The following is a 15,000-nucleotide window of genomic DNA, read 5'->3' as shown; positions in this document are numbered from 1 at the left end:
CACCTTCTGCACTGCTTCGTCCAGAAAGACGCAGGGATCATTCAGCCTTTGCCTACAATGGAGAGCTGTACATATTTGGAGGCTGTGACAGAAACCAGGACTTCAATGATCTGTGGAAGTTCAGTCCAGAGACCTTCACCTGGAAGGAGGTCGAGCCCAAGGGGAAAGGCCCACACAGGATGAAGGATATGTGCTGTCGCGTGGTGGGAGATCGCGTCGTCCTCTTTGGATCAGACGACAGACCAGGTGACCTGTACGTCTTAGACTTCAGCCTCAAGATATTATGCAAGCTGGCAGTTATTCAGTACGGTCTGGAGCAGTCTGGACTCCCACACAACATCAGGTGGGAAATGACAGCCATGACTAGCAACAGCCAAAGCAACAGCCGATAATATCGCCTCGGTAGTTAACCCTACACTTCATGACCATAGGGTTCAGTGTCTTTGCCCAAGGACACTTCGACATGTGGACAGGAGGAGGAGCCGGGATTCGAACCGCCGACCCATGGATCATTGGACGACCTGCTCTACCTCCTGAGCCACAGCCGCCCCGAAGCCATGTAATAAGAAAAAAATAACAGCTCACAAAAAGAAGGAAAACAATAAAATCCCAACCAGGTTCCCATGCATCGGTGACTTCCTGTCAACGCTGGGCGTCTAATATTAACCCTGTGTTGACTGAGTCCCGACGAACAAACAACCTTTTGTTTTCTGTTTTTATCCGTTTACGCAGAAATACGTCCAAGACGGAGCTTTCTATGGAAGGGCTAAAAACAGCAACGTGCGTGTGTGTGTGTGTGTGCGTGCTTGCATGTGTGTGTGTGTGTGTGCGTGTGCGTGTGTGCTTGCATGTGTGTGTGTGTGTAAAGATAACGAACAAAACTTTTTTTTCTCCCATAGGAATGTAACCTCTCAGACACACACAAAGCAGCAAAACACAAATGATTACATCACAGCGCGAGGCCGAATGCGTGCACGCTTTCTCGCACGCACAGACAGTCGGAGACACGCACACACATTCTTCCTGAGATGCCAGTCATTCCAGCGGTAATGAGCTGGGTGTGTGTGGGTGTGCACACGTATCGGCACGTTTAGATAACGGACTGCACACCACAACAACAACAAGGTCAAGAGGCGCACACACACACACACACACACACACACACACACACACACACACACACACACACACACACACACACACACACACACACACACACACACACACACACACACACACACACACACACACACACACACACACACACACACACACACACACACACACACACACACACACACATCGCTGCTTGTTAAAACTCAATCTTTGCTAAGGGCGTGTTTGGACGGATTAAATGAATTGTCCTTGATGAAAGACACTGATCGATATTCAAGAATTCAAACTGTATCCGTCCATCACAATAGTGCGTCACCTCGAACAAAGACAACAGCTATTCAAGATAAAAAAAATAAAAATAAAAAAAAATATTTGATAGAAAATGGTCTATTGTTTTGAACCTACGAAACACTCGGCGAACAATGGCGGATTTGAACCTCGAAGCGAAGCTGAGGACACACGGCTGAGAGAGGAGAAGGTCCAGGCTGTTGGAGCTCTCCTTTTACCCCGAGAGAGAGAAGACACCCGGCCTGCACTCCAGAACAGAGAGAGAAGACACCCGGCCTGCACTCCAGAACAGAGAGAGAAGACACCCGGCCTGCACTCCAGAACAGAGAGAGAAGACACCCGGCCTGCACTCCAGAACAGAGAGAGAAGACACCTGGCCTGGACTCCAGAACAGAGAGAGAAGACACCTGGCCTGGACTCCAGAACACCTGGCCTGGACTCCAGAACAGAGAGAGAAGACACCCGGCCTGCACTCCAGAACAGAGAGAGAAGACACCCGGCCTGCACTCCAGAACAGAGAGAGAAGACACCAGGCCTGGACTCCAGAACAGAGAGAGAAGACACCTGGCCTGGACTCCAGAACAGAGAGAGAAGACACCTGGCCTGGACTCCAGAACAGAGAGAGAAGACACCCGGCCTGCACTCCAGAACAGAGAGAGAAGACACCTGGCCTGGACTCCAGAACAGAGAGAGAAGACACCCGGCCTGGACTCCAGAACACCCGGCCTGGACTCCAGAACAGAGAGAGAAGACAACTGGCCTGGACTCCAGAACAGAGAGAGAAGACACCAGGCCTGGACTCCAGAACACCCGGCCTGGACTCCAGAACAGAGAGAGAAGACACCCGGCCTGGACTCCAGAACAGAGAGAGAAGACACCCGGCCTGGACTCCAGAACACCCGGCCTGGACTCCAGAACACCCGGCCTGGACTCCAGAACATGCAGGAGCTGCAGGCGGAGGAGCACTACGAGTTCCTGCTGTCTGTGGACGCGCTCTGGAGCGGGTCAGAGCTCTGGAGCGGGTCAGAGCTCTGGAGCGGGTCAGAGCTCTGGAGCGGGTCAGAGCTCTGGAGCAGGTCAGCGCTCTGGAGCGGGTCAGAGCTCGTCATCAAATAAAATCACACCCGTGTGAACTGAGTGGTGCAACTCCCCCCCCTCCCCCCCCCCCCCTCTCTCTCTCTCTCTCTCTCTCTCTCGCTCTGTCTCTCATTAGCAGGCAGCAGTGCAGCACTATCTCTCTCTCTCTGTTTCTGGCACAACAGCGCCACTTTTGGTACTCATTGGTACTCGTGCTCATAGTGACATAGTCAGGTGAACACATGGGTGAACACATAGGTGACATTGCTGTTCCTTGGAGTGGTTGCGCCACTCAAAAACTAGAGTAAAATGTTAGGAAGGGACTAGTGGACTAGAGATCCAGTACAAGTCATTTTACACTTAGTTGCATCTACTTTGGTTAGAATTGGAAGCATTGATTGAGTTCCGGTCATTTAGTGGGGGGGGGGGGGGCACGCATTAGAAGTAAATTAATTCACAAAACCGTCAGATGTATTGTTGACCTATTTCTACCATATAGTGCAACTTCCGTTAATTCTTTACCCCAAAATATTGACGTAAGGTCTCGGTACCGACAGCAACCATATTGGAATGATGAAATCAGTTCTGTGTGCGTGTGCGTGTGTGTGTGTGTGTGCGCGTGCACTCCATTCTTAAGGGATGTCGGAAAAATTCTCTCCTGTTGAGGCTTGTTTTTATGAGGCGTATGATGTCTGACGCACGCACGCGCACACGCACACACACACACACACACACACACACACACACACAGGAAGAGCGTTGCTCAACCTATTCAATAATTGCACTGTCCTGTCTTTGTGTCGAAACAATAGGAACTGAGGGCGAGAGAGAGAGAGAGAGAGACTACAACCACGTGTACAGCACACACACACACACACACACACACACACACACACACACACACACACACACACACACACACACACACACACACACACACACACACACACACACACACACACACACACACACACACACACACACACACACACACACACACACACTAATTATTAACAACTTGAGTAGTACTCAACAATGAATAACTGTTAACCTATATCCTTCTAGTTAACCGGGTGCACCGCCTCCGTGTGTGTGTGTGTGTGTGTGTGTGCGCGTGTGTGTGACACCTGAGGAGCTCAAACCTTGGCTCCAGTCCCAAACACATAAACCAGAGGCCACACCTTTGAGTGTGTGTGTGTGTGCGTGCGCGCGTGTGTGTGTGCGTGCGTGCGTGTGTATGTGTGCATGTGCGTGACTGTGTGTGTGTGTGCGTGCGTGTGTGCCTGTGACTGTGTGTGTGTGTGTGACTGTGTGTGTGTGACTGTGTGTGTGACTGTGTGACTGTGTGTGTGTGTGTGTGCGCGTACCAGTCTTAGGTGTGGATCCAGACACACTGAGCGAACACTCCATCTTGGCCGTTTCCCACGGAAACACCGTGGTCGTATCTGATTGGACGCTGAGGGAGAAGGAGGGGCCTAAAACACGCACGCACGCACGCGCGCGCACGCACGCGCGCGCGCACGCACGCACGCACGCACGCACGCACGCACGCACGCACGCACGCACGCACGCACGCACGCACGCACGCACGCACGCACGCACGCACGCACGCACGCACGCACGCACGCACGCACGCACGCACGCACACACACACACACACACACACACACACACACACACACACACACACACACACACACACACACACACACACACACACACACACACACACACACACACACACACACACACACACACACACACACACACACACACACACACACACACACACACACACACACACACACACACACACACACACACACAGTAAGTCAAAGTGACATTGCTACTACTGTGTTAATGTCACGTGTAAATTATTCATATAATCGTTCATCCATACATTAAAGTACATCACCATCTGATTAATAACTATATAGAGTGCTAGTATACAGTATATATATATCGAAAACAGTTGTTTTCAAACCTTTTCACGTCAAGGTCCATTACTTATTTATTCTGCCTCTGAGCCACGGACCACCGTTTGATGACATTTAGCCTCTCAGACCCATTTGAGCCACGGACCACCGTTTGATGACATTTAGCCTCTCGGACCCATTTGAGCCACGGACCACCGTTTGATGACATTTAGCCTCTCAGACCCATTTGAGCCACGGACCACCGTTTGATGACATTTAGCCTCTCAGACCCATTTCAGCCACGGACCACCGTTTGATGACATTTAGCCTCTCAGACCCATTTGAGCAACGGACCACCATTTGATGACATTTAGCCTCTCAGTCCCATTTGAGCCACGGACCACCATTTGATGACATTTAGCCTCTCAGACCCAAAGCTAAATAATATTTTGTTGTCGTTGGATAAGATTTTGTCCAAGAACTCCATGCTGTATTGATATTGGTACCATTAGGAGAGATAACAGGAAAACGTTGATCAAAGTAGACTTCTTTAAAATTAAGGGATGCAGATGTTTAACAATAATCTTTTTTAAATCAACTATACCCCCCCCCCCCCCCCCCCCCTCTCTCTCTCCCTCTTTCTGATTGGCTGACAGAACGTACTGGTCTCTCTCTCCCCCTCTGATTGGCTGACAGAACGTACCGGTCTCTCTCTCTCTCTGATTGGCTGACAGAAAGTACCGGTCTCTCTCTCTCTCTAATTGGCTGACAGAACGTACCAGTCTCTCTCTCTCTCTGATTGGCTGACAGAACGTACCGGTCTCTCTCTCTCTCTGATTGGCTGACAGAACGTACCGGTCTCTCCCCCCCCTCTGATTGGCTGACAGAACATACCGGTCTCTCTCCCCCCTCTGATTGGTTGACAGAACGTACCGGTCTCCTGGAAGTGGATCTGGATCTTGTTCGACGGGGCGCTGGCGGCTTTGGTCCAGGTCTGTCCTGGGCTCTGATTGGTCTGTTTGGTCCAGGCGGTGACATCACACCAGTAGAACCCACGGTCCGAGAGCTGCACCCCCGACAGCCGGAACCGGAACTCCATGGGACCGGATTTACTCAGAACCACACTGTCTCTGGAAACGGCAAAACATGGAACCGGATTTACACACTGTTGTGTGAGTGCGTATGTGTGTGTCCGCGCGTATGCGCGTGCGAGACTGAGTGTGTGTGCGAGCGCACGTATGTGTGTGTGTTGGTGTTTATGCGTGTGTGTGTGCGTGCGTGCGTACGTGTATGTGTGTGCGTGCGTGCATGCGTGTACCTGCGGTTGGGGTCAACGTCGCCCCCTAGCTGCAGGACGTTGTCGGGACTGAGGCTGACGGCGGTGCGGGCCGCGCCCTCCAGGCCCTCCTGTGATTGGACGAGCACGGAAAGCCCCGCCCCCTCGGCCAGGTGCGCCGCGCTCACCTTGCAGCTCATCTCGAAGGTGGCCCCGCCCACTGAGGCCTCGCGCAGACGCTTGGCCTCCACGCTGAGGCTGGGACCTGTCAATCAATAATCAATACATCTGATCAGACTGGGACCTGTCAATCAATAATCAATACATCTGATCAGACTGGGACCTGTCAATCAATACATAATCAATACATCTGATCAGACTGGGACCTGTCAATCAATACATAATCAATACATCTGATTAGACTGGGACCTGTCAATCAATACATAATCAATACATCTGATCAGACTGGGACCTGTCAATCAATACATCTGATACTATATACCTGACAATGAATACATAATCAATACATCTGATTAGAATCTGATACTATAGACCTGTCAATCAAAAATCAATAGATCTGATACTATAGCCTCTATACGCTCAGACTGGGACCTGTGGATCAATACAATAATCAATGATCAATACATCTATATCTGATCAGTGTCTGTCTGTCTGTCTGTCTGTCTGTCTGCCTGCCTGCCTGCCTGCCTGTCTGTCTGTCTGCCTGCCTGTCTGCCTGCCTGCCTGTCTGCCTGCCTGCCTGTCTGCCTGCCTGTCTGCCTGTCTGTCTGTCTCTCTGCCTGTCTGTCTGTCTGTCTGTCTGTCTGTCTGTCTGTCTGCCTGCCTGTCTGTCTGTCTGTCTGTCTGTCTGTCAATCTGTCTGCCTGTCTGCCTGCCTGTCTGCCTGCCTGCCTGTCTGTCTGTCTGTCTGTCTGCCTGCCTGCCTGTCTGCCTGCCTGTCATCAGCTGGGTCATCGTCAGATGAGTGACAGCAGGAAGTCATAGTTTGAGTATAAATGGAAGTCATTGTTCTGAGACTTTATGATGACCCCCCCCCTACCCCCCCTACCCCCCCTACACCCCCCCCACATGCCGCAATCTCTCTCTCTCTCCCTCAGTCTATCTCTCTCTATCTCACACATCTGAACCGTTTGCCCTCAGTCTAGTCAACTGCCTGATGATGTAACAGTGTCTCTATTATTCCGTGTGTGTGTGCGTGCGTGCGCGCGCGTGTGTGTGTGTGTGTGTGTGTGCGTGCGTCTGTGTGTGTGTGTGTGTGTGTGCGTGCATGTGTGTGTAGTCCTTGGCAGTGGGAAGTGGCCGCTTTAAACTATCAGAAGTTGAAGTGCTTTTCTCTTCCTGTTTGGTCACTGAATGGGAATCCCCTCTGGAAGCACACGCACACACGCACGCACACGCACGCACACGCACGTACGCACACACGGCAAACTTGAGCTGATTTGAAGTGGAGTGCTATGCATGATGCATAATCAGGGGTGTAACGACAGGCCTACGTTTTAACAACGATACGGTACGGTACGGTACTACGGTACGGTACTACGGTACGGTACTACGGTACGGTACGGTACTACGGTACGATACGGTACTACGGTACGGTACTACGGTACGGTACGGTACTACGGTACGATACGGTACTACGGTACGGTACTAGGGTACGGTACGGTACTACGGTACGGTACGGTACTACGGTACGGTACTACGGTGCTACGGTACTACGGTACGGTACTACGGTACGGTACGGTACGGTACTACGGTACGGTACGGTACGGTACGGTACGGTACTACGATACGGTACTACAGTACGGTACGGTACTACGGTACGGTACGGTACTACGGTACAGCGGTGCGGTACGGTACGGTACCGTACGATACATGGACCATATGGTTCATTATGGATACGATACGATTCAATGATTTGAAATCGATGCAGTAACTTTAGCAAAGACATGAAATCTGTGTGAAGCATGTCTGTCTGTCTGTCTGCCTGCCTGCCTATAGCATTTCACAATCTAGACACACACATACATACACGTGTGTTTGTGCGCGCGCTGTTTGTGTGTGTGTGTGTGCGTGTGTGTGCAGACTCACGTTGAGGCTCCCAGCGCACCGTGTGGGCGGAGCTATGGAACTGGGCGGTCCTCACCAGGTCTCCCAGCTTGTTGATGCTCCAGGAGCCCACCGTGCACACGTACTGACCCATGTCCACCTCCTAGAGCGCGCACGCGCACACACACACACACACACACACACACACACACACACACACACACACACACACACACACACACACACACACACACACACACACACACACACACACACACACACACACACACACACACACACACACACACACACACACACACACACACACACACACACACACACACACACACAGTGAGCGGTGCCCAGAATACCATTGTCCATCTTAATTAACACAATCCCTCCCGTCATCATAGGCGCTAATGTTAGCATAGTCACATGACCTACCTGACCCACCTGTCTGTGTGTGTTTTGGTCACATGACCTACCTGACCCACCTGTCTGTGTGTGTTTTGGTCACATGACCTACCTGCGTTTGGAGGAAGCGCAGCTTGAAGGTGTTTGGCTCCACCCTGCTCAGTGACATCACGCCGCTCTTCAGCCTATCAGAGTACAGCGCTCCCGGCACGAGGTTGCCGTTGGCGTCCAGGGAGCCAATGGGATTAGGAGGGCTCTGAGGGTCTCCGCCCCCTGGAGAGAGAGAGAGAGAGAGAGAGAGAGAGAGAGAGAGAGAGAGAGAGAGAGAAAGAGAGACCAGTGTCACACTCGACACTATCATGCTAGCGGGAGACCGCTATCGTGTGAGTACTTTTTTTCCCACTTACCAGGAAGTGAGGTGTGTTCCCAGGCCACGCCCAGCCTGGCGCCCCGGGGCAGATGGGTAATGTTGGTCACATGACACGCCAGCTCCGTGGGATCAGCTGTCGCCTTGGGACTCGACACCGATGCCACAGCCAATGAGAACGCAGGATCTACAAAAGGGGGAGAGACAGATAGATAGAGTTGATTAGCCTACAGCCAATGAGAACGCAGGATCTACGGAGGGGGAGGGACAGAGAGAGAGTTGATTAGCCCACAGCCAATGAGAACGCAGGATCTACAGAAGGGGAGGGACAGGTGGGGAGGGTTGATTAACACAGAGCCAATGAGACGTCCTTTCAAGGATTTGACCCTCCCCCCCACCTCGAGCTTGTAGATCTGATATTGTTGTTCTAAATCCTAAGAGTAAAAAACTGAAAAAAGTTGTATCTAAAATGAGCGGTTCACTTTAACATCAAGCAAACAAGGTTTGTCACAGAATAGCGTCACAGCCATGTCGCTAAATAAATCCTGTGTGTGTGTGTGTGTGTGTGTGTGTGTGTGTGCGCGCGCACGCGTTCTTATGTGTGTGCTTGTGTGTGTGTACGCGCTTGTGTTTGTGTGTGTGTGTGCGTGCGCTTGTGTGTGTTTTAGCATGTCGCTAAATAAATCCTGCCAACGGAAGTCAAAGACGTGATACAGTGTGAATTACGTGTAATTTAGTCTTTTACCAGCCGTGAGTGTGTGTGTGTGTGTATGTGTGTATGCGTGTGTGTGAGTGTACGTGCGCATGCGTGCGTGCGTGCGTGTGTGAGCATGCGTGCGTGTGCGTGTGTGTGTGTGTGCGTGCGTGTGTGTGTGTGCATGTGTGTGTGTGTGTGTGTGTGTGTGCATGCGTGTGCGTGCGTGCGTGTGTGTGCGTGTGCATGCGTGTGTGCGTGCGTGTGTGTGTGGGCGCACTGGGCGAGGGACTCATGCAGTATACGTGCCAAGTGCCACTCCAGGAATAATGGTGGTTTATAGTCAGTCGTGCGTAGCGTAGAGCAGGGGTTCTCAACCCGTGGGTCGCGACCCCTCGGGGGGTCGCCAAATTATTTTTTTGCAACTGAATGGCTGGAATGTGGAAATGAAGAGTTTACATATAGTACACATAGTACATGCATACACCTTCCCTAATGATTATACCTGGTTTCAGTATTTATTTATGGTGTATTATCTCTTTATTGTAGCAGTCGATTTATATTGGGGGGGCGGGAGGGGGCGGGGCGGGGGTCCCGAGACATTGCCAAAGCATTTCCGGGGGTCCCCGGCCAAAAACGTTGAGGACCCCTGGCGTAGAGTAGCGTGGCCGTGCAGAAGACCATGTACCCAACCAGAGTAATCTAGTAAGAGAGTGGCGACACTAGCGTTGACTCCCATCCTATATTACAATTGAAAACATGTCCCCAAAAGCACGCACAGGAACAAAAGGCACCAGCTACTACGTCACTGACACGCTGCAACACGCTGCAACACACACTGCAACAACACACTAACACGACACAGCCTTACCCTCCGCGTCGATCCACGGCTATCTCCTCATGTCGCGCCGCACGCCCACAATCAACAACACCCGCGTAAAAACTGTCATTGCACTGCCACTACAGCCGCCTCCCGTCCACACTCACAAACAACATCAATATCAATAACAAACACAAACACGCCACAAGCACCGACACCCCCGCCTAATTTGTTGCCAGGTCTATGAAAACTAGCCCAGAAAAAATGCCATTCAACACGCTACTTACAACTCGCTTACAATTCGCGGACCTGGCAACACTGCATCCTGTTTTCCCATTGGCTACGGTTGCTACAACACGCATTTGCACTGCATCTTGGGAGCAACACAGCTTAATGTAGGGGTCACCGATTGCTGTGCTACATCCCCCTCATGTTCTCAACACCCCGTTCGGCTACACCACACACACTAACCTACACCATTCTCCACATGCAACACAGGGCCCTTATTGGCTAGCCCCCTCACATGGCGATCCCCACGCAACAAAACACAGCCAGCCACACACACACACACCCACCCACACACACACACAACGCCCACGTTCGGAAATATCGCACTGAGCGCACTGTGCAAACCTGGCGTGGTACAACAACAACAACAACACTACACGCACACGCGCGCGCTGCAACAACACACAGCTACGTACAGTGTGTGTGTGTGTGTCTGTGTGCGTGCGTGCGTGCGCGGGGGGGAATTTGGCTCGCCTCGCGATGCAGCGCAAATGCCACTACACTACACAGGGCTCGACAGTGCGACTAGGTACTCGCATTTGCGCCTTACAACATCACCGTGCGAGTTGTAACATTCACTTTGTACCACCGGTGCGACTACACAATCCAAACTTTCAAGCTACAACTTGCGCAGTTTACATCCACACGAATGTGTCACTCTCTCGGTTCTGCACCGCTGCTGGAGAAGTATAGCACTGTCGCAGGCAGCGCAACTAATCCCCCCCCCCACACACCACCGAGACGGAGGAGAGAGAAGAGAGCGAGAGAGACAGAGAGCACACACGTGAGTCCTGCACATTATATTGACCCTATATTAATTTGTACAACCTAGCAAAGCATAAGATATGATGGTTTGGAGAATAGGCTGCTCTCTCTTTTTACAAGACATAAGCCATTGCATACAGGTTCTCAACCTTTTAAATTTCAAGGACCCCCATAACTCTGAGAGTAAAACCAAATGGACCCATAACAGTCCCATTTGATTCCATTTGTACAGTATCACAGTTAAACGTTATAAAACAGTCCAATTGGTTCCATTTGTACACTCTCAGAGTTACAGACCTGTAGGGTCCACTTGGTTCCATTTCTACACTCTCAGAGTTACAGACCTATAATGGGTCCATTTGGAACCCCCTCAAGGAACCATGAGGGTCCCTGGAACACACCTTTGACAGCCACTGCTTTAAATCTATACATAACTAATATAGAGCATATTTGATCCATTTATTGTTATGGATAAGAACAACAACACTACACGCGCGCGCGTGCACGCGCTGCAACACAAAACAGCTGCATACAACGCGTGTCACTGTGGACTTCTGTATCTGTGGACTTCTGTATCGCAACGCGGGGCAACGCAACTCTGGGATGAGCGGGCCGAAGGCCCGCGAAATTCTAGTTGTATACAATGGAATGTGGAAGTGCTCATTCTATCTCAATGGGATAGTTCCAACCAATAGGAGCAACGTGTGGAACTATAGCCCATAAGGCACCCGCTTTGCGGCGAGATCAAAGCGTGTCGCTTCTCTCCTACTGTACACTGTGACCCCAACAAACCCCATAACAAGTTTATCGAGTACCCGGTATCAATTAAATTCAATTCAATTCAATTCAATTGAGCTTTATTGGCATGAGAAAACATACGTTTACGTTGCCAATGCAAGTGTCACAATTCAATAAAAAACGTTGAAAATGGGGAAAGTATATACAGTCAGAGAGGGGGTACCCCAAACTTTTTTGTGTCAAGGACCCCCAAATCAACATTTATTAGGCCACGGACCCCCCATTTGAAAACATATGCCAGTGACCCCGATAAGGGAATTCTTTTACGGCAGTGATTCCGAATTATTTTCATGGACTCCCAGTTTCACACGCATTATGCTACGGACCCCCGGTTTAATGGCATTTCTATCTCTGGGACCCCCAATTTATATTGTAAAATCAATGCTAATTTAACTCAGAGAGTGTACAAATGGAACCAAATGGACCCGCTAGGGTCCATTTGGTTCCATTTGTACACTCTCTGAGTTATAGACCCATAAAGGTCCATTTGTTTACAAATAATCATTTAGCTGGGTCCCCCCTGGAAGTCCCTCAAGTACCCCTGGGGGTCCCCGGACCCCACTTTGGGAACCACTGCTGTAGACAGAGCTATGTCACACTGCATCGTTATATACATGTTATCGTTATAACAGGGTATAAAGCTTTTTGAAACAATCGTTGTTTTTAAAGTCACTTTGGGACAAATAGCAGCATAAGTTTTCCTCAAGACTATATAAAGTCACTTTGGGAAAAATAGCAGCATACGTTTTCCTCAAGACTATTTAAATACTATTTAGGGTGATTGTATTCCATCGGCTAACCTTCTTTTGTCACAACAGTTCACACATCTTGCTGCTGTTGCACATGTTGCACATTTCTCCCAATAGGTATGGGAGGTTTTTATCCTTGGTCATGGTTTCAAACTCTCGTTGTGTGTGTGTGTGTGTGTGTGTGTGTGTGTGTGTGTGTGTGTGTGTGTGTGTGTGTGTAATCTGTGGAAAGTATGTGTCTCTGATGTCTTCCGATAGTGGGCAGGTGGTTAGGAAGTGCATTTGGGCTTATCGAGTACCCGGTATCAATAAGCTTTGGGCTTATCGAGTACCCGGTATCAATAAGCTTTGGGCTTATCGAGTACCCGGAATCAATAAGCTTTGGGCTTATCGAGTACCCGGTATCAATAAGCTTTGGGCTTATCGAGTACCCGGTATCAATAAGCTTTGGGCTTATCGAGTACCCGGAATCAATAAGCTTTGGGCTTATCGAGTACCCGGTATCGATAAGCTTTGGGCTTATCGAGTACCCGGTATCGATAAGCTCTGGGCTTATCGAGTACCCGGTATCAATAAGCTCTGGGCTTATCGAGTACCCGGTATCAATAAGCTCTGGGCTTATCGAGTACCCGGTATCAATAAGCTTTGGGCTTATCGAGTACCCGGAATCAATAAGCTTGGGCTTATCGAGTACCCGGTATCAATAAGCTTTGGGCTTATCGAGTACCCGGTATCGATAAGCTTTGGGCTTATCGAGTACCCGGAATCACTAAGCTTTGGGCTTATCGAGTACCCGGTATCGATAAGCTTTGGGCTTATCGAGTACCCGGTATCGATAAGCTTTGGGCTTATCGAGCCTGTTATGGAGCATAGCGGTCCATGACGTCATGTTTAAACAATCAAGACAAGAGGCGATCTAGAAATACAGTAAATGTAATTTTGCGGACCTGTGTCATCAACATGGAAATGTTTGAGAAGTGCAGTTTTGCTGTACTGCATGTGGGTGTGTGCACGTGTGTGTGTGTGTGTGTGTGCGCATGCGTGGGTGGCTGGTGCTCTTGGTAACCCACCCAGATTGGCCTTTTGCGCTTCACTTAACAGTACACACACACACAAAGACGCACACACCACAAGCTAGGAGGCATTTATTTGTGTGTGTGTGTGTGTGCGCGCTCCACGGCAGATGGTGACAGTGCCTGATTCAGGCTCCATGACGTCCAAATGACATGACACCCTCCTGCTACATGCGCGCGCACACACACACACACACACACACACACACACACACACACACACACACACACACACACACACACACACACACACACACACACACACACACACACACACACACACACACACACACACACACACACACACACACACACACACACACACACACACACACACACACACACACACACACACACACTTTGATGAGTGATTTGATGAGCATGTGCCTCGTTTCCTTTTGAAACCGGCTTCTCTGCCAATTAGCTCTGGTCTCTCTCTCTCTCCCTCTGTCTACCTCTCTCTCTCTCTCTCTCTCTCCCTCTGTCTACCTCTCTCTATCATCATCTATAATCACCATCATCGCTTTGACACCACTTTCTCGCCCCACTCGCTTACCTTACGAGCTCTCTCTCTCTCTCTCTGTATGTTTAAAAATAGAACAAAGCCACTCTCTCTCTGTCTCTCTCTCTCTCTCTCTCTCTCTCTCTCTGTGTCTCTGTCTCTCTCTCTCTCTCTCTCTCTGTCTCTCTGCCTCTCTCTCTCTCTCTCTCTCTCTGTCTCTCTGCCCCTCTCTCTCTCTCTCTGTCTCTCTCTCTCTCTCTCTCTCTGTCTCTCTGCCTCTCTCTCTCTCTCTCTCTGTCTCTCTGCCTCTCTCTCTCTCTCTCTCTCCGTCTCTCTCTCTCTCTCTGTTACCTTCTATGGTAAAGTGAGTGCATAAGGTGCCACCCTGTCCCTGAGAACGAACGAACAGACAGACAGACAGACAGACAGACAGACAGACAGACAGACAGACAGACAGACAGGATGACTTCATAGACACTTTCTATCGTTCCTATTTTGGGCACAGCGTTCGTTCATTCATCTCGTCTGGGGGCGTCGTCATCTTTCACGATTTGTTCACAGCCAAAACTTTTTTTTAAAAATATCTACGTGACAATAAAAGTTGATTGAAAAGTGATTCTATTGAAATCGTTAACAAGCTTTCATCTCGGTTTCTAGTCCCAGATTCCAGTCGAGACGAGGTTCTTATTACTACTGCCCTTTTAACACTGACGAAAACTAAATGGAAACTAAATGAAAGCTAAGCTACGACGACTAAAACTATGACTAAATATGTGACCAGATTTGACTG

The 15,000-nt window shown here is 50.0% G+C and overlaps 1 protein-coding gene across 1 annotated transcript in view; it reads right to left on the bottom strand.

The window, feature by feature from the left end:
- The window catches only part of ptgfrnb (prostaglandin F2 receptor inhibitor b), a 68,821-nt gene that overhangs the window by 6,715 nt on the left and 47,106 nt on the right, over positions 1–15,000 (bottom strand). The window contains exons 8-13 of the mRNA XM_079494930.1: positions 8,562–8,708; positions 8,267–8,427; positions 7,783–7,903; positions 5,716–5,938; positions 5,331–5,527; positions 3,849–3,956 (exon numbers count right to left, since the gene is read on the bottom strand). Coding sequence (XP_079351056.1) covers positions 3,849–3,956; positions 5,331–5,527; positions 5,716–5,938; positions 7,783–7,903; positions 8,267–8,427; positions 8,562–8,708 — 957 coding nt within the window. The remainder of the gene's footprint in view (positions 1–3,848; positions 3,957–5,330; positions 5,528–5,715; positions 5,939–7,782; positions 7,904–8,266; positions 8,428–8,561; positions 8,709–15,000) is intronic.

The sequence above is a fragment of the Electrona antarctica genome, assembly GCF_951216825.1.
Source record: "Electrona antarctica genome assembly, chromosome: 24".
Classification (NCBI taxonomy): domain Eukaryota; kingdom Metazoa; phylum Chordata; class Actinopteri; order Myctophiformes; family Myctophidae; genus Electrona; species Electrona antarctica.
The sequence above is the reverse complement of the archived record's forward strand: the minus strand, read 5'-3'. Positions and strand labels throughout refer to the sequence as shown.